The sequence below is a fragment of the Balearica regulorum genome, chromosome 2 (genome assembly GCF_011004875.1).
Source record: "Balearica regulorum gibbericeps isolate bBalReg1 chromosome 2, bBalReg1.pri, whole genome shotgun sequence".
NCBI lineage: Eukaryota > Metazoa > Chordata > Aves > Gruiformes > Gruidae > Balearica > Balearica regulorum.
The window spans coordinates 106,218,150-106,242,509 of NC_046185.1; the positions used below are offsets into that span (position 1 = coordinate 106,218,150).

The window sequence follows — 24,360 nt, forward strand, 5'->3', positions numbered from 1 at the left end:
TTGCTGACCATATTGCCTATGTAATGCTACTAGAATTAGCAGCTTTGCAAAAGGATGAGTAGTCTGTCTCCGCTTGAGTCCACTGAAACCTTTTGTTAATGCTGTAGCTGAAGTCCAGAAATATGATGAATATATGTGAGCTGCTTCACTGTTTGTTTTCAATACAAGGTATATGTTTTGTGGCTCTTACAGGATTAAATTAATTAGTTTGTAATTCTCTTGAATCTTTCCAAATGGTTAGCTGATGGACAAATTGAAAATGAGGTTTTTCCAGCAGGAGAGAACTCTTCTCTTTGGTATACAGTAAAGCTGGTGAAGGGGATAAAAGGTTAATTTAGAATAAGCCACCTTTTACAATTCTGTGTTTAAAGATAGGAATCTGAAAAGAGATGTTTGAATTTTTCTCATAGATTCTTATTGTCTCCCAAAGGAAGTAGGCATTAGTGTCTATTCCCTTCCATTTGTAAAGTCAGGTAAAGGTAAAGCAGGTAAACTTTCTGCTCTAATAAAGACTGAGGAGAATAGAAGTCCTTTGGGCATGTTCTGGAAGAGGATTTGTTTTAAAGATAGTGATGAATTTGGAATTAAATATTAATATACAGTTGGCATTTAGAATACTGGGTAATTTTTTGGAGGGGGCAACAGAGCATAGTTTTAAAGATGAAGGAGTTTAGGAGTCAGGAAGCTCCTTCACTTTTTGTCATCCCTTGCTTTTGGCAAGGCATCTCTCTCTCCTTTGTCAGTCTGATCAAGGGAGAAGGAGGGTGAATGGTTTTTCCATTTGTTTTTCAAACCTGTTGTTTACACCATACAGAGCTTCAAGCATAACCTTATGCATACTGATTCCTAATCCACTTCTAATTTAGGTCAATAGAAAACCTCTTTGATGGATTTAATTAGAGTATATGTCTCTGAAAGTGAGGTGGCGAGCACAGTTTGTATGCTGAAAGTCGTACGTAAGTGCTAACTGCTATCAACAGCAACTCTGTTTCTGACATTTAATTTTTTCTGCATACTCTCTATCTCTGCTCCAAAGCAACACCCACATTCCTACTGAAATCACAGAATCAGAGTGGTCGAGGTTGGAAAGGACCCCTGAAGATCATCTGATCCAGCCTCCCTGCTTAGGCAGGGCCAGCTAGCGCCAGTTGCCCAGGACCATGTCCAGATAGCTTTTGACTATCTCCTATCTACAACCACCTCCCTGGGCAACCTGTGCCAGTGCTCAGTCACCCTTGCAGCAAAAAAGGTTGTTTTCTGATGTTCAGAGGGAACCTCCTGTGTTTCAGTTTGTGCCCCTTGCTTCTGGTCCTGTCACTGGGCACCGTGGAAGAGACCCTGCCTCCCTCTTTTTGCAGACTCCCTTCAAGTATTTATAGACATTAATGAGATCCCCAACACACTTTCATTAAAGCAAGAACTTAGAGGAGTGCTATCCAGTGTTTTCTGGATAGTTCTGCACTCTACCAAATCGTGAGCGTGATGTTTTATTTCAGCATACTAGGCGTACTTTGTCTGGCAGAAAGGCTAATTATTTAAGGGATAGTTGGGGAGTGAATCAATTGGTATTTGAGCCTTTAAGTATGTCGTGGTTTTACCCCAGCCGGCAGCTGAGCACCACGCAGCTGCTCGCTCACTCCCCCCCATCAGGATGGGGGAGAGAATTGGAAAAGTTAAAGTGAGAAAACTCGTGGGTTGAGATAAAGACAGTTTAATAGATAAAGCAAAAGCCGCACGCACAAGCAAAGCAAAGCAAGGAATTCATTCACCACTTCCCATGAGCAGCAGGTGTTCAGCCATCTCCAGGAAAGCAGGGCTCTGTCACGCGTAACGGTTACTTGGGAAGACAAACGCCATCACTCCAAACGCCACTCCCCCCCTCTCCCTCTTCCCCCAAGCTCCTTATAAACTGAGCATGACATCACATGGTATGGAATATCCCTTTGGTCAGTTTGGGTCACCTGTCCTGTCTGACACTCCTGTCCCAACTCCTTGTGCACCCCCAGCCATCCTGCTGGCAGGGCAGTGCAAGAAGCAGAAAAGGCCTTGGCCCTGTGTAAGCACTGCTCAACAATAAGTCCATAGAACAAAAACATCTCTCTATTATCAACGCTGTCTCCAGCACAAATCCAAAACATATCCCCACACTAGCTACTATGAAGAAAATCAACCCTCTCAGCTGAAACCAGGACAAAGTATTTTCTTAAATTTTTGCTTGGAGGAAGTACTTAGTCCACACTTTTACTGTCCTGAAGTCAGATTCTGTTGAAGTTCTCACAAAGCCTTTCATTGACATTAGAGACTGAAGGAGAAAGGTGGCAAGTAAAGGCTTACCCTTGCATTTTTAGGGCCCAAAATAAATGAATGAACTGTATCTAGAGTTTAAGCACTGCAGAGAGCCTAAAATGTGTGGAATCCAGAATATAGGGTGCAAGACTTGTGTTGGCATCTAGTCCCAGCTTACGTCATCAGGATTTATGGGCCTCATTCTAGTCGCATTTATAGTGACTTTAGGATATTTATGTTTAGGAAAATTTCATTTAGAAGTTTAACCCTTAAAGTACTTCATTTTACCTTCTATTTTTCAGAGCCTTATGCTGCCAGTGTTGTTTAGGTTGGTTAGCATCTTCTAGCCTTACTAGACTCTTTGAAACAGTGTGCTAGTATAAAAATGTGTTGGATATTTTCAGCTGAAATCTGTTTGTGGTGGTCCTTGTTGAGAGGTTATAGTTCACTTCATCAAAGGCAGCAAAACTGAATGGGTGCTTTTCCTTTCTTCAAGCTCCTAATTTGGTGGGGTGTGGGGAGGTGTTAGTAGTTTACATTTCTGGGGGTGGTGTAAGCTTAAGCACTGGGGGTGTAAGCTTAAGCACAATAATTTTCAACAACTGCTAATTCAGAGGATGGCATCTCTGGTAGAAGAGGCAGAGAGCAGGAATAGCAAGGATTTAGATATTTTAATTTAGTCAGGGCCTTTAGGCAGCTGAGTGCATTTCAGTGCCCTAAAGTTTAAAGGCCTTTGCTTATGGTTAATGTAGGTGTTGTCTTGAGGAGTTTCCCTTGTGTAACGATCACGTGCCTTGCTCTCAAGTGATAAGCAGCAATTTTAGATGTGTGTTGAGTCCCTTGCTTGCACTTTGAACCCTTTGAGTATATTCATTGTGATTAACAGTGCAGTTTTACGTTGTGTCTAATGCAATTGAAACGCAGCAGACTGTTCCCAAGAGAGATGGCCTTACGCTGCCTCCATGATCCCTGGACATGCATTACCCCATTCATCTCTGCATCAGATCTGGTAACTCTGCAGTGGTGGGACTTGTTGGATTAGCTTGCTAATTTAATGGTTTGCAGGTTTTCTTATAGAATCATAGAATGGTTTGGGTTGGAAGGGACCTTAAAGAACATCTAGTTCCAACCCCCCTGCTATGGGCAGGGACACCCTCCACTAGACCACGTTGCCCAAAGCCTCATCCAGCCTGGCCTTGAACACTTCCAGGGATGGGGCCTCCACAGCCTCTCTGGGCAACTTGTTCCAGTACCTCACCACCCTCACAGGGAAAAGTTTCTTCCTAACATCTAATCTAAATCGACCCTCCTTCAGCTTAAACCCATTACCCCTTGTCCTGTCACTACACTCCCTGATAAACAGTCCCTCACCATCTTTCGTGTAGGCCCCCTTCAGATACTGGTAAGCCGCAATTAGATCTCCCCAGAGCCGCCTTTTCTCCAGGCTGAACAAGCCCAAGTCTCTCAGCCTGTCCTCATAGGAAGGGTGCTCCAGCCCTCTGATCAGCTTTGTGGCCCTCCTGTGGACTTGCTCCAACAGCTCAATGTCTCGCCTGTAATGGGGCCTCCAGAGCTGGACACAGTACTCCAGGTGGGGTCTCACAGGAGTGGAGTAGAGGGGCAGGATCACCTCCCTCAACCTGCTGGTCACGCCTCTTTTGATGCAGCCCAGGACACGGTTGGCTTTCTGGGCTGCAAGTGCACACTGCCGGCTGATGTTGAGCTTCTCATCAATCAATACCCCCAAGTCCTTCTCCTCGGGGCTGCTTTCAATCCATTCCCCGCCCAGCCTATAGTCGTGCTTGGGATTGCACCGACCCACGTGCAGGACCTTGCACTTGGCCTTGTTGAACTTCATGCGGTTCACACTGGCCCACCTCTCCAGCTTGTCAAGGTCCCTCTGGATGGCATCCCTTCCCTCCAGCCTGTCGACCACACCACACAGCTTGGTGTCATCGGCAAACTTGCTGAGGGTGCACTCGATCCCACTGTATAATGTCATGGAAAGTTCCTCTTCAGACTTTAAATTTGCTTTCTCTCCACAGTGCACAGCTGAAGCACCAGTTTAATGTGATTCCATTCCCCTACACATGCACATACATGCAGTAAAACTGAAGTACTCAATGTCCTTGCAGTGAAAGGCTGTAAACATGTGCTATACTAGAAATAAAAGAAACCTTATAATATAAGCTAAATAATCCCTTAAAATAACAATAATATGTTGTTGTTCATTGCCAGTTTGTGGTAACAGAGCCTGTTGGATGTGGTTTATCTTACCTTGGAGAAGATTCATAGAATTAGGATAAGCAGGAGGTTCTCCAAGGCAATTAATTAGCTGTTGAAACTACTGCAGCACAGGAGGTGTAATTGATAGCACAAAGAAATGCTGGCTGCCATGGGGATGAGGAAATACCCATGAATAAAGGATAACCAAAACAGCAGTTGTTCATTGATGTGTAATGGTCGGTCTTACACAGTCAGGTTTTAGGGGGAGCTCTATACCCTGTGACTTAAACAGTCCTTGACTTTACAAGTATATCAAGAGAATGAATTGGCCTGTGATGAAGGGAGTTGGCAGATCAGGGCTGAATTGCTCTGAGTGAGGTTAAATAGATGAATGAGGTATTCTGAGTGAGTGGAAGCAAATAGTGCTGGAGATGAATGGGATTATGTGATGCATTGTGTGTGTGCCTAACTTGAGGGTTGAATTACAAGAGGATACTGGGGTTATCTGGTTTTCTGCATGAGCGTGCAGAAAATGTATGCCTTAAGAAGGCATGTGCATGTTTCCAGTGACCTGCAAAGCTGAAGGAATGAGCTTAAGAATGAAACGTGTGTGTGTCAGCTGTCATGTACATTATGGTGTATTCTTACCTCTCTTTGCTTGTATGTTTTTGCACTGATTCACCGATAGGCACTGATTCTGCACTGATTCACCTCTCCTTTCACACTCCTTCCTAGAGGTTTTTATACATGTGTATCCTTAACATCAGTTAACATGGCACAAACTACTGACTACCCATGTAGTAGAGTTCTGGGTTCTGTCCAAAATGATGTCTTGGGTTAAGTGCTCCTGTTTGAGAATAGGAAGAAGCAGTGATCCTTTATTTTTCGCTAGGATGTGTCTTTATGAATCAAGTAGAACAGTGGCTGATGGCCTCTTTTCTCCTTCAGTGCTGTATGCATTGCTTATAGAGGTGAATCAGTGCGCTATTTATTAAGGTTTTTTAAGTTTTTGCTTTTATGTGAGCTGACTTACATGGAGATGAGTTTCTGGTAGTAAATGAAGCTGCGATTTACTAGTAACAAAGTTCTGCAGTGGTTCTTAATTTTAAATAATAGGAAAGTTCGTAGCCTGAAGAAATTTTGATGCATATGTAAGCTTTTCTTTGCAGCCTCATGTTCCCCCTTTATGTATATTCTTTCAGGCCTGATAACACATGACTTGGTTTACTGTTAAAGATCATTTGTAAGACTTATTTCCTTGAACTAGCCATCTTTTATCACAAAGCTTATGCTTACTGGTTGGAGAAGGAAAGCTAAACCAATGTTTTGCATCTACCTAGAAAACTGTAAAAGCAAGAATCTGTTAATGAATGAAGAGAACAGAAAGGTTTTTACCCATTTTTAGTAAAACCTACAATGTCTCCCATGTCTCATCCCCGCCCACCTTTTCATTCTTCAAATGTTATAATTTGCATCTTTAGAAAAATGTTAGAAGCAGTTGAAGAATTATGTGATAAAACTAAGGCAACGCACTTGAACACATGCATTCAACATTTGGAAGCAGCCCGTTTCCATTGCCGTGACCAAGAGATGCATGTCTATCTAAATTGGCCAGCATGAAGAAGAGAGGGACTGTATTTTCCATAAGGTTGATCTTATATTGTTGCTCTCAGCTAATTCTAATTCTTCTTCATGCGTGAGTTATTGTGTTTGAAAATATCATCTTAAAACATCCTTAGGTCATCTAAATGTGGTAGAGACAACACAGATACATGGTTCACAGTCTTAGATTTTGTGTGGAGTTTATCAGTTCAGTAAAGAACTGAACATTAGACAAAGCTGTCTTCCCTCCCTCAAAAAAATTCCAACATGCAATATGAATAAAAGTGAGGTGGTTAAACATCTGATTACAAGTGTCTGGAACATCTTCAGAGATCTTTCCTCTATCGAAAATAAATCTTTGAAGCTGGTCCAAATTATGGTATCATAAATCAGCGTATCTGCAGACAAAGGAGAGGGGAAGAAATCCTTTTTGCATACTTCATTAAATAATAATTTTTAAAATGCATTGAAAAAGCATTTAACTGTTCCAGATGTTTCCATTCACTCTGTGATATTCTATTGGAGAGCAAACCCAGTCCATCTGTAATAGGTTTTAAAGTGCCAGGAGAACAAAGCATGTCCAAATCCTCATGTGCCTTATTTGCATCTGCTAAAAATACACTACAAAATCTGTTGTAGTTTCCATCGCACAGGAAAATTTTGGTACTTAATTTTGCAGTGGTTAACAGTAAATTTAAATGGAATTTTTAGCTAAACTAAAGTTAAACCCAGAGTTTTTAAGTTAAAACAGGAGGTTGAACTAAATTCAATTCTTTAAACAAAACTAAATTTAGTTAAATTAGTTTTTAGTTAATTTTTAAAGTTAAAAATGGAATTTTAGTTACATTTAGCAGCACAGTAATTTTTAATTTAATTTGTGTCATGTACTGATTCCACAGATTTTTATCAATCCTGTAACTTTCAGGGTATGGGCCTGAGTGTAGCATCATCTTGACATCTCTGTATGGGTTTGGAGGTACCAATTTGGATTTTTCAACAGCCTTGCTGCCTATGCTTGGCACAGTGTGAAAAGGCTAAGAAACTAAAGCGGCCAGACCTGTGAAGCTGCTGTATCCTGACAGGTTTAATGGCCTACTTGGATTTAGAGTAGAGTTTAGACCTTTTCATTGCTTGTTACACTAATGGGTTATAAGGAGTTTGGACTCCTAGTCTACTACCCATTATAGATGGAGGAAAAAAGAATAGTTTGCTTGTGAATCATTGCTAAACATGGGGTATTTTTTCAAGAACAAAGAGATGTTTTTCTGGCTGCAATAGCACTTCCTACTACATTTGGAAAGATTAAAGCACTGAAGATATCACAGACACAGCTCAGTTGGCTTTTGTTCTGATTAATCCCTTTGAAACAGTGTTCCTATAGAGCTGTGAAACTGAAAATTTGAGCATAACAAAATAGTGTGTTAGCACTTGCATCAAAAATCCATGGTTTTGTTTCAACTGGATTGCCCTTTTTCCACCACAACAATGTTTAGCTCGAGTTTTGTCTTGCTATCTTTGAAGATGCTATTTTTCCTTTAAATTTGTAACAGTGATTGTAAAGCTGATTGTAAATTCTTAAAATAGATTTGCTTTGGTTTAAGCATAAGGCTGTCTTGAAAGCTTGTTCATTAAATGCCTTCTGCAAAAATCATAAACTTTGTAGATGACAAATGGTGCCAGAGAAGCAAATCACTTTTGATTTGGGTAGTGTTGTGGTAACATTTTATAGTATGTGGGGCAGTCCCTGAAGGCTTGTCTGTTAGAAGTTAACTTACAGACTTTTTTTTTTTTTTCTTGATGAATGTTTAAGCATCCTGTTGGATTGAACCCCCATGTTTCACAGTAATGGGTACTCAGAGTAATGCAGATCTTTTTAAACTGCTGTACAAGCAGCGGTATCTGGAATTTCTGCAATGCTAACGTAATTCTCCCCAGGGTCTTATTTCAGCCTTCATGACTATGCTGAGGTCTGTGAAAGGGGCACTGGAAAAACAGCCTTGTGGGAGTTTTCACTACACTTTTCTCAAGAGAACCCTGAGTTTTATCGATCTGTGGGTTGAACTGTTAGCCTCTTTTATGTCATGCTAACTTTTCATACAGATTGAAGCTATGGTGAGAAGCTCACTTGAAGTGCATCTGCTTTGTCTGTTCCTCTCTATGCTTGTCTGTGTGTGACATGCTTGCTTATAGACAGCAATGATTTCTCAGTTGTCTGTCTGCAGAGTCAGTTATTTCTTGTGGGTATTTTTTTTTAATTACAGTATCTGTTGTGTTGGTTGACTGAGTAAACATACATCCTAGTAAGTTTTCTTTTTGTTTCTTCAAACTGCATGTGGTTTTTTTAAACCACGTACATGTGGCTTGTCTACCTGCTTGTTAGATTTTCTTAAATGTATAGATGTTACCTTTTGTCTCTTGTGAAAGGGATAGTGTTGAAATGAATTCAAAATTCCAAAAATCCTGCTAGGGAATAAATGAAGTTAACTAAGTCAGAAGCTATCTGTGAAATAATAGTTAGCATTACTTAAGCTCTATCCAGAGAAGACTATCTTAATTGTTACTCAAGCGTTGATGATTGAAGTGGTTAAAATTAGTTTACAAGTTACATTTATATTTCAATGCCAAAACAATTCACCATCTTTGCAACCTGTCGGACAATTTCAGCACAGAACTTTTAAGATTAGTATTTTGTAAAAACTGAATAATCAATTTCTTCCCTTTTGATGGCAGCAATTCTTGCTTTCCAGATTGTCAATACAATAGAATTTTTCAAACTTGTTAAGCCCAATGTGAAATTTCAGTTAATAGTATTAGGTTCACAGCTTGATAGCACCTTTTGATTTAGAAAAACAAAACATCATATATATACAAGCTTTGATCACCCATTTAGTTATAAAATTACAAATAAAATCTTACAATCTACCACATTTTCATTAAGCATTGAAGCTGATGTAGATCTTTGTTAATTTCCAAAAGATACTCTAAATGAAAATGTGTTTGGTCTTACATTTAAATGTGAAAAATTTACAATTAATGGCTCCAGTTTGAAGTTAATTGTTGGTGATTTGATATCATCTGGTATTGTCTAAACTGCTCTGTAGTTGATTGAAGGCAGTATTGTCAAATAAAACTGCTCTATAAGGTCATTATCACACTGTATTTAGCATTGGTGCAGCTTCACCTTGAGTACTGTGTCCAGTTCTGGGGTACCCACAAGGTAAGAAGCATGTGAAGGTCCTTGAATGCATCCCAAGGAGGGCAACAAAGGTGGCGAAGGGGCTGTCAGGCATGTCCTCTGAGGAGCGGCTGAGGACTCTGGGCTTGTCTAGTTTGGAGAGAAGGGGGCTGCAGGGCGACCTCACTGCTCTCTCCAGCTTCCTGCGGAGGGGAAGCGCAGAGGGAGGTGCTGCTCTCTTCTCCCTGGGACCCAGGGCCAGGGCGCGGGGGAATGGCTCCGAGCTGCGACCGTCAGGGGAGGGTCAGACGTGGCACGCAGAACCATTTCTTTCCCAAGGGGGTTGCCAAACCCTGGAACGGGCTTCCGAGCAGGGTGCTCCATGCCCCATGCCAGTTAGTGTTGCAGAGGCGTTTGCACAGCGCCCTTAGTGCCGTGCTTGAACTTTTGGTCAGCCCTGAAGTGCTCAGGCACTTGGACCTGATGATCATTGTAGATCCCTTCCAACTGCAATTATTCTATTCTGTTGTATTCTATTCTGATTCCTTAATGCTAAATGAGAGCAAATTATTATTATTTCAATAATTTGAAGTACATTATGGAGCCTGCAGGTTATTCAATGGATAAATAACTGCTAAATATGGTTTTTACTTATGTGTATTCCTAACCAGGATAACATGTGAATCTAGAGACTCTAAAGCATTTTTATCCTGTTGTGATTCAATGTGTCAGGAGCTTCCCCTCTCCCCCCCGAGCAGTTTGAATAAGTTTATTTATAGGCTTTATTTAAGTCTTTTCTATAATACATTGCTTTTGTTTAAAAAGCAAAAAAAAAACCCCTTATATGAAGAAAAACAATGCAGAGGAATAGAAGAGCAGTTGAGTGGCCTGAAGTATTATTCAAATCTTTAAAGGTGACTGCACCTCTTCATGCACAAAGTCATAATGTGATTTAGAGCCCCTTATAGAGGGGTAAAGGTCAAGATGCTGAAACTTCCATATTTCTTATGAACTTTGTTTTATAATTGCCTGTTGTAAGTTTGACTGTAATTTGCACAGTTGGCTGTGATAAGGTAGAAGTTAGGGGAAGGTCTTCAATGGAGTATGCTGGGTTTTGGAAAAAAATTATAGCTCTGTTTTACAAATTATAAGGACTTCCATAATGGGCCAAAGGGCTATCAATCCAGCTTGGTTTTCCACCTCCACCAGAAAGGTTCTTCCCAGAGAGTCCTACCATGTACGCTCTGCTTGCCCCACTCTCACATAAAGCTGGTTTTGAGGCTAGCCCACAAGCCCTGTGAATCAAGTGGAAACATGTAAGCATGATCTTACTAGTTGTGGTAACTGAAAGTAAACGTGGACCTTTTTAATACTGTGCCTCATGCAGTCAGTATATACAAACGTAACACATGAAGAGTGAACATAACAGTTTTTGAAGTTTAGCTGGGATAACTGCTAATATACCAGATAGACCACTGTTGTTGACATGCCACTGCAGACAAGTTTTTTAGCTTAGAGTTGTTTTCTAATAGTTATAAATACCTCTCAATAGTACTCCATGAAAGCTAAGCAGCTAAAGAAACCAAAGATGAACCTTTAACCACTAGCCATGCTTCTGTTAGCTGTAGCATTGGCATGGTGATAACCATCTAACAAGATAAATGCCTGTTGCTGTTGTGATGCCAATCTGTTGGAATGTTATTTGTTCTTCAGGGAAAACAAAATTATTTTTGTAGTTCACAAAAGAAAAGAGAGAAATGAGAGTATACCAAAAGCTTTCAAAGAAATAAATATGCGCTCCGGAGATACTTATGAAGCTCTGCCAAAACTTCAAGCTAAAGTACAAGAACAAAAACAAATTATGTGACTTCTAAGACGACTTGAATCCTGACACTTTACACTGTAAAAAGACACCTTTTAAATTAATAACTCTAAACACCTGTTACATTAGGTGAGGCAGCTCTAAAGTACATTTGCAAAACTAATAAACTAAAAGTAATTTTTTGCTGACTTCTTCACTTAATTTTCATCACTTAGATTAAAATTACTTGCTTTAAGCTCTCTTGCAATCCATTAGCTCAACTTCTCCCCTATGTTGTCCAACATCTGCTGGGAATTTGATACATAAAGCACTTCAGCCTATTTAAGGAAAATGTCCAGTTTCCCTGAGATACCTGGTTGCAGCTTTCTGAAGACTATGTTAACTTAGTGGAAATTACAAGCTTCACAAGTGTATGAATACTAATGACATGAATGTGTGAATATCATTGATGATGAAATTCTCTCATTAGCGTAACAAGTAAAATCTGCGCTAAATCTTAAAGTCTGTTTTGACCCATCCAAAAGGTAGACATTCTCTCTCATAAAGTAGTCTACATGTTTATATCAAGTAGGAGAGGCACATTCAGAAAGAAACTGCCTGTACCTTAGTAACTTGGTTACAATGGAGTGAAACTCTCATGCGCTGTTCCTGGCTCCTGTTGCCTCCTGCAGAGGAGCAGCGGGACTGGGAGCGCCTGGTTACAGATGGTCTCTTAGAAGGCTGAGATTCTGCACAGTGATTTCCACTTATTTTTCTTTACAGAAATTGCAAATAAAAAAAAGAATTCCAATGCAAAAATTTGGTATATTCTGGAGTAGTATGAACTCTGTCTACATTCCAAAGTATCCCCAATTTCAATGGAAATCTTCATGACTTTTTAGCATCACTTAAGAGGTTTGGAAGATATTTGTGATTTCATGTCCTTTCTGGCTTCAGAGATCTTGTTTGATGCATGTAGTTTGCTCACAGTGTCTTCAGAAGATATGCTTTCCACCTGAAAGGCCACACATAAAGTTTCTAGACAGGGGGAAAAGGGTTAAATAAGTGTTTGAAATATGAGTGCTTACAAAGTATTTTAGTTTTCAAAGTTGTACTGTTAAAACCAGAATTTCAGCTGTATCTTTTCCAAGATGTGCTAGGTATATTTATATTGACTTGATAAAATAATTAACTGGCTAAATTTGGACCCTGAAATTTAACCCTATTGGTGGAATGACTAGCAGGGGGTTTATTTGTTTATTGGCTTTAGTAGTAGTTACTATCACACTGGCTTTGATGGTAGCAGAGCTGGATTTTTGAAAGTGTCTAATTCTGTAGTTTTAAAAGAGATTTATTAATATTTTTAGGATAAGTCACTCCTTGCCAGCAAGTTGATACATACGTATGTCAAGGCAGAATCACTTAAGTACCATGGATTTTAGTCTGAAATCCCTATCTATATTTTAATCTTGAATAAAAACTTCTATACAGAAACCTCTTTGTGCATTGATGCTGTATGATTGTGCTATGTAATCAAGGTGAAATGTCTGTAATACAGGCACTTACACTGCCTGCCAGATTTTACACCTTGGTTTCTGTCAGCTGCTTCAGATTAGGGAATGGATGTGTGTGGAAGGTGTACACTATTGTCTTTTCTCTACCAAAGTGGCTGGTTCAGCCCTCCTGCTGGTTTAGATGAAGGGCATGCTCTAGACTCCTACTGTTACAGCTCCATGATCAGAGTGTGTAGGAGACGCGCTTAATCAACACATACTTACAGTTGGAAATTATTGGAAGAGTTTAAATGACAACAAGGAATGAAAGTAAGTTCTTTTAGAAATCCTCAGCTCTTTTAAGAGAAATAGCTAATTCTCAAAGATCTTTTTGTATATAGAGACAGTTAAAACTCTCAGAGGAATATCTGAAAAGCTACTATGTATACGGTTATTTTTGTACTGTCTTGTGACTACACAGTAATGACACTCTCTTAATTACTGACTTTGGAAACAAATACTGCTTTATGCCCTTGAATATCCTGGATTGTTCTTCTGGCTGAGCTTACTCTTGTTTGTGCTCTGTTCCTCAGACTCCAAAAAGTTACAGCTCCTGTGTGTATCTAATACCTAATTTTTGTGATTAAGTGTGATTGCCCTGTGTGTCACAAAAGGTGCACAGTGAGCTGGGTTTATAAGGGCCAAGGTCTGCGCTAGCTAAAATGGAGCTGCAGTCCTGGGAAGCAGCCGTGGTTTTGCCGCTGAGAGCTGCAGCCGTGTGTTGGGGATGGCGAGAGCGGTTTCCCATTTGGCTGCCCGTAGCGGCCCCTGCCGGCAGGCTCTGCCGCTGGCACGGCGGCTCACTTCAGCAGTGAGCGTCAGCAGGAACGTGCCGCTTCACTCCTCTGGAACCAGGTGTACTGCAAATACATTCCAACTTGCGTCAGCAAGGCTAACTACGGCTGCTTTCCCGCCCCCCCGCCCCCGTTTTTGTAAAGCAGTTATGAAACCAGTTATTTCATGAGCATTCTTAACAGAATTACTGAAGTGATTCACACAATAGTGACGTTTGTTTTACCAGCACTAACTCAAAAAAAAAAAAAAAAAATTAGTTCATGAATCAGTTTACCTATTTGTTTTCAGCAACAGGTATGCAAGATGATGATGAAACAGGGGGAAGGATCAGGAAGTTAAGTGTTGGGCAGTATGACAATGATGTCCCTGGGCAGCCATCGTATAACAGGTATGGATGGATGAAGCCTCCTGCTACTGACCAGGCTATAAATCCAGGATCACCGATTCCTGTTGGGGAGACCAAGGAGGTAAACAATGAAGAATTTTTCAAGAAACATTTATTGAAGCAAATTGCCAATAGGGAGTCCCATGTTCACATTCAGCGTCCAAAATCAGTGTGAAGCAATTCAGCAGTTGCATCGTGGCAGTAAGAAACGCAAATGGCTGTAGTTATCTCAGAAACGCAATTCAATGTTTAAGGATGTTCTCTCTGTGTGTATGCATGTTTTCAGTGTTCCAAGATCTGTCTGTTGGAAAGGTGGATCAGATTATAGGAAACTTTCTGTAATCTGATGAAAAATGCCCCACTATTTTGTAGGGTTAAGTGGGAATTTTCACACTGTAATTTTGGGTTTTTGTGCCCTTTTTAGACAGCTGTTGCATGTTACCAAGATGAAATAGATGGGGGAATCTTCTCCCCAACAAAAAATGGGAATGAGGGTGTCCCATCCACACCAGCTTTTCTTCTGTCACCAGAGACATCATATGGTAAGGAAATGTCTGTCACATTTATTTATTTTAATAGCACTATTAACATTTTACCTGTTACTGAAGAGGAATTATACTTTTCCTTCTGTCCTAGTGAAAACGCCTCCACTATACCATCAGCGGATTCCCTCCAGTCAAAAGGTCAGCAGCCCGTCTGCACTGTACAGAACCAGTCCTGGTAAGATACCCCTACTTCTTAAATAATTTGAAACTGAATTGTATATGAAGGCAACTAACACAACAATTTCTTTATAAATAGGACATACACCTGGTGAATTTAGACATATGCAAATTGGAGAAATATAATTTAGCAGTACTATTTTAATCATAATTTTTTAAATATTTAAATATTTTTTTAAAAAAGTGAACAATGAAGAATAGTCCAAGAAAGATTTAATGCCATTAATTGCCAGCAGGGAGTGTCATGTTTGAGGCTATCCTGCTCTTGTTCTCTGTATGTGTTTTCATGGCTTCAATGTTCCGTGATCTCACTGCTTATTTTTGATAATATTAGAATAGTACTGTCAGGAGACTTGTGACCCTTGTGATTTTTAATAGGTTTTCCTCCATCTGAGGAAAGAGATGTGATATCCATGATGCCATCTTGCCAGGCAAGTGAAGTTGACAAGAGAGCTTGGCAGTAGATATGCTTGTGTCAAGGAGATCCTTTATCAAAGGAATGAAAATTCTGGAGGCTTTTTGCCACAATACAGTTTGTAAATGTGTAAGCATGGAAGAGTAGTTTGTAGTAGATGATTACATGGTTAAAGATTTAATGTGATCTATCTATGAATTTTATTAATAAAGGATTCTTCTTTGAGGTCTTAATTCTTTGCTGCTAAAAATAGCAGCAAAGCTGTTGTTAGCTTCACTTTTTCTGTGCAAAATTCTTTTAAAACAGTAAGTTAAAAAAAGTATTTCACATGACTGCATCAGAAAGTGCTGGACATAGAAGGAAGCCAACATTATTTAAAACCTGAATAAAAATCACAGACATTCATTTAAATTGTATGCACTAGAAGATGTTCAGATGATAATTCATGTTATGTATAGTTTTATTGCTTAGGCTATGACTGTCGTCTTAGGCAGGATCTTGATAGTAGAGTTTCCAATAAATTTGACCGTGGATTTTGATGCAATAATAGTTCCAATGTTGTGTTTTTAACTGGAAAAAACCCCTTCCTGTTTAATTTGCCTCATTTAATAATTATCAAAAGCAAATAACATCAACACAGAATAAAATTATCTTTAGTAATAAAGTAATCTTCTACCCAGTTCAAGACATCTCTTTATGTTTCAGTTGCTGGACCTTTGCCCATTACTCTCTCAACTCTTAAACAATTAGTGGTAGATAGCCTCCTGAGGGCAGCTTCAGCAAATCGTTGAGTTAATCTACTGAATGCTTTGTTGTTAAATGGTTTCCATTGCTGTTGCTAAGGGTTAGGACTTGCCCTGGAAAATTTTGTGGCTTTTAGTGTAGTTCTTTATTTTATTGGTGATTCTCCTGCTTAATTTCAAATTCTGGGTTTAGATACTTAGTTAATGGGACACTGAAAATAATTACTCTAGCTTAGACCAAAGCAGGTAATTTTCCCTTTGAATGCTCCTTTAGAAATGATGCTTAAGGTGTACTGAATGCTACAGGTTAAATGCTCAGCCTCCCTATGGCTTTGCTTTTAGCTGCAAACATAATGTACTTTGGCACTAAGGTTAAAGGTATATGAGGTGGGTCAGCTAGAAAACATGCGATACACCATTAGCGAACACCTCTAAGAAATGTTAGTTGGGTGCCTTTCGCACCAGTGCACAGAAACATCTATTGCCAGAGGCAATAAATATTTTTTTTCTTTTCTTGCATTGCCTTTCACTATTATACTTTATTTATTGCCTGCATCTACAGTAAGTATCTATTTACTGTATTTACTTGCTTCTGTGTCTTCTGATTTTGGCAAGAAGTGAAGAAGATGTCTTCTCATTACTTTTGCTACCAATCCCTAATTCATGGCCTGAGCAAGAGCATTTTGTTTCGTGTGTTGAATGAAACCAAGAATCTGAAGGGAACAGAAATAGCTGTTCCTGTGGTTGAGACTGCTCTAGTGCATATGCAACAAAGGTGACTCTTAACAGTATGCATTTTGCAAGAATTCTTAACAGCCCAAATTTCTAGTACTTTCCTTTGCAGCCCTGCTCTTCTAAATGCTTTCATGGGTTTTATTTTGGTAGAAGCTGGGAAACATGCTAACTTCTCCAGAAATTTTCAGCAAATTGAGGCCTTTGGAATCATGGACTCTGGAGTATTAATTTCTGCCATTAAGATATTGCCCCTTTTGTCTCAGTTCTGATCACTCTTGAATTCAAAATTGTTTTGTTCTGCAATCTCAGCTTTGCTGCTTATGTGCATTCCAAGTTAGCAGTGAGGATGCTGTAACATCTGGCTGCCAATTATCTAGATATATTACTTTTTCCTCCTCACTTCCTTGTAGAGAAAAGCTTTCAGTGTGGTTAGCACTTACCAAGGGAGAACTACTGTGGTTTTAGAAAAGTATACATTTTAAAAGAACAGTACATGGGTTTGTGTATTCTATGTTCAAGAATTACAATGATATCCAGTCTTTATGTATACAAAATTATAAAATTATCTGTTCTTTTGTAGGTTTCTCTTGTTGTAAACCATGTACCTTATCTCTTGAATGCGTTTAATTCTGATCTTAAACTATTGAAGGGCATTATCTTAGTTGAAACCTGACAGAACCCCCTGTAAGATGGTGCTTTGTTAGCCCTAGAAATATTAATTTTCTTTCAAGGTGGAACCTCTTTCTTAGGGAAAGTCAGGCTGGTGATGTTAGGTATCTGTCTGCCCTTTAAGATGCCGAGCTCACGCAAGCTAGAAAGAGCAGGATTCCTTTCCAGAGCCTTGTTCTTTCTTAGACTGGAGCAAGTTTAACATCCCTCAGTCTGTGTTCAGGCATCCGGTCCTTTTGTGTCAGCGCTGCTACTCCAGTGATCGCTTGCTGCCATGGTTTCATTGCCCTTTTCCTCACTTTTCATAGCTTGCAAGTAATACAGCACCCACGGAGTTAAATCTAAATTACCTTTTGAAAGACACCTTGTTTCTTAAGACAAACTTGAGCAGTCTATAAATTGGCTAGTTTTATAAATACCCCATGAAAAAGCAGGCTCTGGACAGAGAGCTGTGTCTGCATTCTGAGTAACACAATAGCCATTTTGTATCCCACGGGAGAGTCCCACACATCAGTGAAGGAACAGAAGCGCTGTTTGTTAGGCCATTTTGAAGCTTATAAAGGCTCTCTTGTCTCAGACAGCATACAGCTAATTTAAGTTCCTTTGTATATAGAAGGAACAAATAAAACCGTAGCAAGCTCTTTGCCAGAGGACTGAACTCTGGCTAACCACCCCTGCCACTCCACCCCACAGGCTGAATGTGAGGAGCTGCCCCTTCTTCAGCCCTGGCCAAAGGATAGACCGAGCTTTGCCAAAAATCTGCATTCACAAACAGGCACTGTCTTGCAGCAGAAGGCAGGGATCTGTGGAACAAGGGAAGATTGTCTATAAAACTTTATCCATGTAGTAACAAAGAGAAGACACGATGTCCTATTTTTCCATCTTTCCTGAACAGCCTAAGTAAACTTGCATAGTTCAAGCAGAGCATGTGGTGGAATGATAGCACTGCTGCTGGTATGAGGAATCTCAGAGCCTTCAAGTGTTACCGCTCAAATGGCAATAAAAACTTTCCAAAGAGAAATGCAGTTTAGAAAGCCAACATTGGTTTATTCAGCGCTGGGTGCATGGGGGATCTCTCCTCCTAACATGTACACCTAGCCTTTAATCCCTTATACGTTTATAGCCTTAGGTTACAAAATCACACTTACATCACTACAAAATTACATTTACATCACATAGTTACCTTACTGTGATTGGTAAAAAGTTATCTTGCTTTGATTTGAAGCTATATACTTAGAGAAATTCAAAGAGCATGCCCAGTGAGGGGTGGTCATACCTTGAAGGGAGGTAGCTTTTAGAGTGGAGGTGTGTTTTGGTGTTATAATTAGATTATAATGAACAAAGTTCAGTCAAAGGACATGATTTTGACAGAAAATAAAATATTACTTGCACCCACTGCCAACTATATGCTTTATCTATTCTATGGTTCACGCCAGGTTGGGGCTATACAATGGACATAATTAACAGCCACAAACTGGTTATCAACCACAAACGAAACACAGTCACCCAACCATCGCCATACTGTTCTGCTCAGAATGTTCCCTTCCCATCACCATGATTATTCATTTGGTTACACAAGCATGTGTAAGGCCTTGCCTTTTCATACCCACCATGGAGCTTAGCTTAGGTACTGTAACGCATACAAGCTGCATCTTTTCTAAAAAATGTCAAAGACCAGACACGGGCATACTTCCCCATTTTTTCTCATACAGACTCTGTTTTTATCTGACAGTGACATTGTAATCCTAAATTCCCTCCATTGACTAAGCCCATAGGCGTACTCTGTTACATCACTCAGGAGAGTGGTGAGTGTTTCATAAATCTCTTGAAGGCAAAAGCCTTCAACCTAACAGATATCCTCATTACTGCATAACTCTATTACTGATTATAATTTTATACTGTTGTAATTCCATACTGTTATTCAAGGATTGTAATTTCTTCCAGTCACTGAGTTGCAAGGGAAGTGAAATGTACTGCTTAATTGTTCAATTAAAAAAAGTCAAGGTTTCTGAACTGAAAACGTTTTCTGTGTGTCAGGAGGGTTAGTAGCATAGGGAATAAAAGTGATACTATTGTGAGAGGGAGAAATTCCCAGTTTATGATGTGCAAAAACTTTCTGCACAGTATGAAAAGGTTTCATATAGTATTTATAGCTGTTTTTCTCTTCTCCTCTTAACTTTTTATATAAGTATACATATCCAAAGCAAGAGATAGGGATGGAACTTTTCCATACATCTGGGTTTATTTGCTTAGAACATCAGTGCATCCACTTCAGTGGATGGTTATCATAAGCTCTGTCCTCCTGGAAACAAAGGTGAATTTTGGTTTTTGCTGTTGTTGTGATTTTGGGTTTGGGGTTTTTTTGGGGGGTTGTTTTGTTTTCTTTTGTTGGTTTTGTGAGTTTGTTTGTTTGAAACATTAAGGCTATTAAAGAGCAATAAAAGTATAAGTAGAGACAAGAAATTTGTTTACTACAAGGCAGATAGACAAGGTCTGTGTTACATTTTTCATTGTCCTGCAATTGACCTTGACATGTTTATCTTGCGGCTAAATACAGTGCTCATCTCCACAATATTTTTATAATGAAACAGCTAATGTTTCTTAGTTATGATAAAATTTACCAGTGCATATGAAGCCTCCCTAGGCTTCAGGAGCAAGTAGGAAAGGACTCAGTTTTCCTGTTCAGATTCTACCAACATGAACTTAATCAGGTCTCCCAGAAAGAGCACATGGAATGCTGTAAAGCATGGTCATAAATATTCAGAGGCCACTTCTTGGCTGTTGTAAATACTGAAGTCAATATAATGTGCTATGGTCTGTGTCACACTTTTTCCTCCCTGGATTACTTTCATTGACACATTTGGCTCAGTAAAACTAACCTCTATACAAACTTTTTATTGCTCAAAGTTTGGAGATGACTCCATGTATTTTCAAGTCTTTATTGTCACAGACCTTCCCTTTGTGCCACTGATAATACAGTTCTTAACATATCTTTCAACTACAAACATGGAAATCTGGTACGGTGTCTGGCCTATGGGGAAAGAACCATTGTACCAGTGATTTCAGTCTGATAATCGAAATTCACAGCAAAGGTAATAATGTTCCATCTTGTGTGCTGAATAGATTAATGGTTTCATTTAATTCACATCAATCTGAATGGTGGAAAATATGTTGTAACAGAAGAACCAAACTGAAATTGAATATAACTTGAAATACTTGTAGTCTATGCCTGCTTTTAGTGAGTGATAGTAACCAAAATAGTTAAGAGTTTAAGCATCTACAACTGAGCTGTTTGGTAATCAGCTGTAAGTGAGCTTCACACACACACACCCCCCAGGCTAAGATTTTCATGGGAGGTACTCTTCCAGTGCACACTGATTAACTTGCCAAAGCTTTATTCTCTGGCTTAGAGATAAGAATAGAATGATTTAGAGATTCATCCATTTAGCTAAATAGGGACTGGTTTTGCTTATAGCCATGTTATGTGTTTCTACATAAAACTTTACAAAATCTGTACATATTTTAGCCACTCATTAAAAATTCTAACATGTCATTGATTCAGAGGAGTAAGGAATATAACTGCACATACCTGAATATAAAAAGCTAGGGAGTGCCAAGTTCATGGAAGATAGTATGCAATAGAAGAAGCAGTGGGACAATATAAATGTGTTTTTCTTTACCTGCTATGTTACAGCTGACAAAATTCTTGTTACTGAATTTTCATAAGAAAGCTCATTGTCTAATGTATACTCTGTCTTGCATTGGTTTTGGATACTGTACTTTGATAAAATATTCTGGAACACGAATATATTTTGCTTGTATCTGATCACAGAATCAAAAATTCTTTAAATCTGATCCTTATGTCAAGACAAAGATATTTCATGGTAAAATGTTCTTACGGCTCTGTGAGCTAAACTTCTGCGAGGGATGGGATTTGGTGTGACCTGTACATTGAACATCATGTTGAACATGAGACAAATTCATGTGCAACAGATGGTCATGGTAAATAAGTTGACTTTGGGTGCTAGTAGAATGCATAAACTAGTGCACAATGCATGTAATTACATGTGTAGCTGCTCTATAATCCTTCAGAATTAAAAAAAAAAAAAAGAAAAAAAGAGATGTTAGGTGCTTCAGCCATTACAATGAAGAGATGATCAGTGAAGCTAGTCACTGTCTCCTCTTCCACCCATCCTCACTTTTGTAGCAGGATTTCCATCCGGACAAACACTGTGATCGCAGATCAGAATGAGCTTTAAACCATCTCTGCCCTGTTAAAATTGTGTTGAAGAATGAATCACATACTGAGTTGGAAAGACTTTCTGGTTTATACTGTGTGTTTCAACTTCCGTGAAAGTATTTGCTTTGTTCTTTTTTCTTGGTTTTACTGGATGAGTTTTCATTCAATATGGGGAAAGTGCTGATTGATAAGCAAATACAAGAACTGAGAATGTTCCTCTAAAAAAGGAAAGTTAACAGCTCTTTCAGAGGCCAGTTGGCATCATCTGCATTATCCATTTGAACCAAGATACTGCTGAAAAGTTACATGGAGTCTTCTGCCTAAAATAGCAAATGTGAATTAACTTTTCTCACAGGGAAATGAGTATCCAAGTGGCAGGGACCTTAAATGTAGAAACAGGCTCTCCAGTTTCTCACCCACTCATTTTGTCCTCAAGTCAAATGTTGAACTGTGTTAAAGGAATGGTGGATCTTCTGACAAAAATGCTGTCCTACAGGAATTCATATGTAATAAAGTTTTTAGTGCAGGACATCTTTGAAGTCTCTTACACATTATAAGTCTTCCATCAATGGGACCTCAACAGGTCTGACTGCTCCGTAATCCCAAGCCATTACCATTAAAGCGAATAACTGCTGATAGATTCTCCTTCAAGAAGACCCACCCTGTAGACTTCAGCCCTTATTTGGGGCACATCACTTTAATCCAGTCTGTCTACTATTTGTTTGTTCTCGAGTCGCTTTTTATAATACTGAATTTAAGATGAAACAACTGCCTTTTTTTCAAAAGGAGTTATTAACTGAGAAAAACCTGGAACCAGCAGCAATATAGAAAAGAGCACCTGCATGCTTGGCAATACAGTCTACTGGAAACTCTCTTCACTGCATATCTTGGCAGTTGACAACCATACAGTATTAAGATTTTGATTCTGTCTTCAAAGCCTGTGTTGCAGATGATCCCAAGCTCTTCAAAGACTGTCTGGCTGTTAGTGGCCTTGAGTGCCCCACGTGGCTGCGCTGTATTGCAAGAATGGAAAAGGAGGCTGAGGAGACATGTTAATCGCTCTCTACAACTACCTGAAAGGAGGTTGTAGTGAGGTGGGGGACAGTCTCTTCTCCCAAGTAAAACAAGTGACAGGATGAAAGGAAACAGCCTGAAGTTGCGCCAAGGGAGGTTTAGACTGGATATTAGGAAAAAATTCTTCACTGAAAGAGTTATCAAGCACTGGAACAAGCTGCCCAGGGAAGTGGTGAGTCACCATCCCTGGAAGTATTTAAAAGATGTGTAGATGTGGCACTTAGGGACACGGTTTAGTGGTGGACTTGGCAGTGTTAGGTTAACCGTTGGACTTGATCTTACAGGTCTTTTCCAACCAAAATGATTCTATGATTCTATAATCTCTGTTCATTGTGCACTGTCAGCATTACCAATTGAAGCATGCAAATATGCTACTAATAAATGTACTAAATATACTTATGAGTTACAGTAACAACTTGGAAAAATAAGTAGCCCACCATTTTTCTGACATTTCAGAAAGCAAATAAAACCCAGTATACTAGGAAATTCAGAGTTACTTGATTCATTCTAAGAGGTGGTTATGTTTATCAAGTGATAGGTACTGAGCTTTTGGAGTACCACCTTTAGTATATTCCTGTTCTCTGTAAAAATGAAATTTTGCGTGAGATACTTGCTATCATGGTTAGTAAATTTCACCAAGATTATATGGTGACCACTCACTTGCGTATTCTTTCCCTTTCTCTTTCTCTCTGTTTACCGTTTTGCAAAAACAATTGTGTGTTGTGGAAGATGCTCGCTGGTATTTTTCTTTGTAAACAGATGAAGTGGTGCTTCATTTTGTTATATATATTTAACTACATAGGTATTTTATCCAACAAACAGACATTGCCAATAAACAAGTAAAACTTCTGATTTAAGTATTTGATTTAAGGTTAATTCTTATTGTCTGCATATTGGTTGCTTATTTTCAAAAAGTCTTTAAAAATCACACAATTCCTTTAATAGCCTTTGGAATTGTCAGTTTGCTTTCATTTATTTCCACCTCCTGCCCTCTTCCACCACACCCTGCTCTGAAAACCTGATATGTGAGATTTCTCATATATGTATGTGTGTGTCTATATATATACACGTACATACATGTATATACACATGCATGCACACACAGACTTTTTTCCCAAGTGACTTTAGGATCCCTGAGGGGCCACAGGTGCATTGAATTTTTTCCCCTCCAAAACTACGTACATGTTAGAAACAGCAGGAAGGAATCTAGGGAAGAGTAGAGTCACCATAGCTGGGGTTGAGGGATATAAAAAGGTATGTTTAGAAGAACTAGTACAGAAAGGAGAATAGATTCCTGTTTATTTTCAGTCCTTCATCAAACACCGTGTTAGAAGTACAAACTCCAAATGGGTTGTAAATAAAATTAAATCTGAATAGTACTGCATCTGTAGCATTTCAAGAAAAACAGTGTGAAGGCAGTCTGAGTATTTCAATGACACTGCTAGTTTATGCCCACTATTGTCATTGGATTTCCTGAATATTCTTAGTTTGTGTCAGTGCTCTCATGATGTTTTAAGAATTTGTCCAGAAAGCCTCAAGAATAAAGTAAATGAAAATGAAATTCTTTGCTGGGAGATTATAAAACAGCTATGAAGATAACATAGCGCTGCAGGTGAGATGTTCTGGATCTGTGGGATAGTCATTGGGATCCCTGAATTGATCTGTGTACCAGATAAACTCTCGGAAATAAAAATTATGATAGATTATATAGACTTCTTTATAAGAAGATGAAATTGCACCATGTGAGTTTTATCGCTTTCAAAAAGCCTGAAAAAAATTGTGATTTCTTGTTATTATCACTTATTCTATTCAGATTTTTTGTTTACACTCTTTTTTCCTTTGAAGATAAATGGAGAACAAATTAATGAAATGTATAAGAATGTTAAGGGAACATTCATTCAGATGTCTTTAATTACTGAAGCCAAGCTGAGCTTTCATT

The 24,360-nt window shown here is 39.1% G+C and overlaps 1 protein-coding gene across 6 annotated transcripts in view; it reads left to right on the forward strand.

Annotated features, from left to right (window-relative positions):
- Positions 1-24,360, forward strand: part of TNS3 (tensin 3) — a 249,691-nt gene that overhangs the window by 177,859 nt on the left and 47,472 nt on the right. For all 6 annotated transcript variants that reach the window (XM_075745266.1, XM_075745267.1, XM_075745269.1 and 3 more), the window contains 3 exons: positions 13,727-13,905; positions 14,248-14,365; positions 14,460-14,543. In XM_075745266.1, coding sequence (XP_075601381.1) covers positions 13,727-13,905; positions 14,248-14,365; positions 14,460-14,543 — 381 coding nt within the window. The remainder of the gene's footprint in view (positions 1-13,726; positions 13,906-14,247; positions 14,366-14,459; positions 14,544-24,360) is intronic.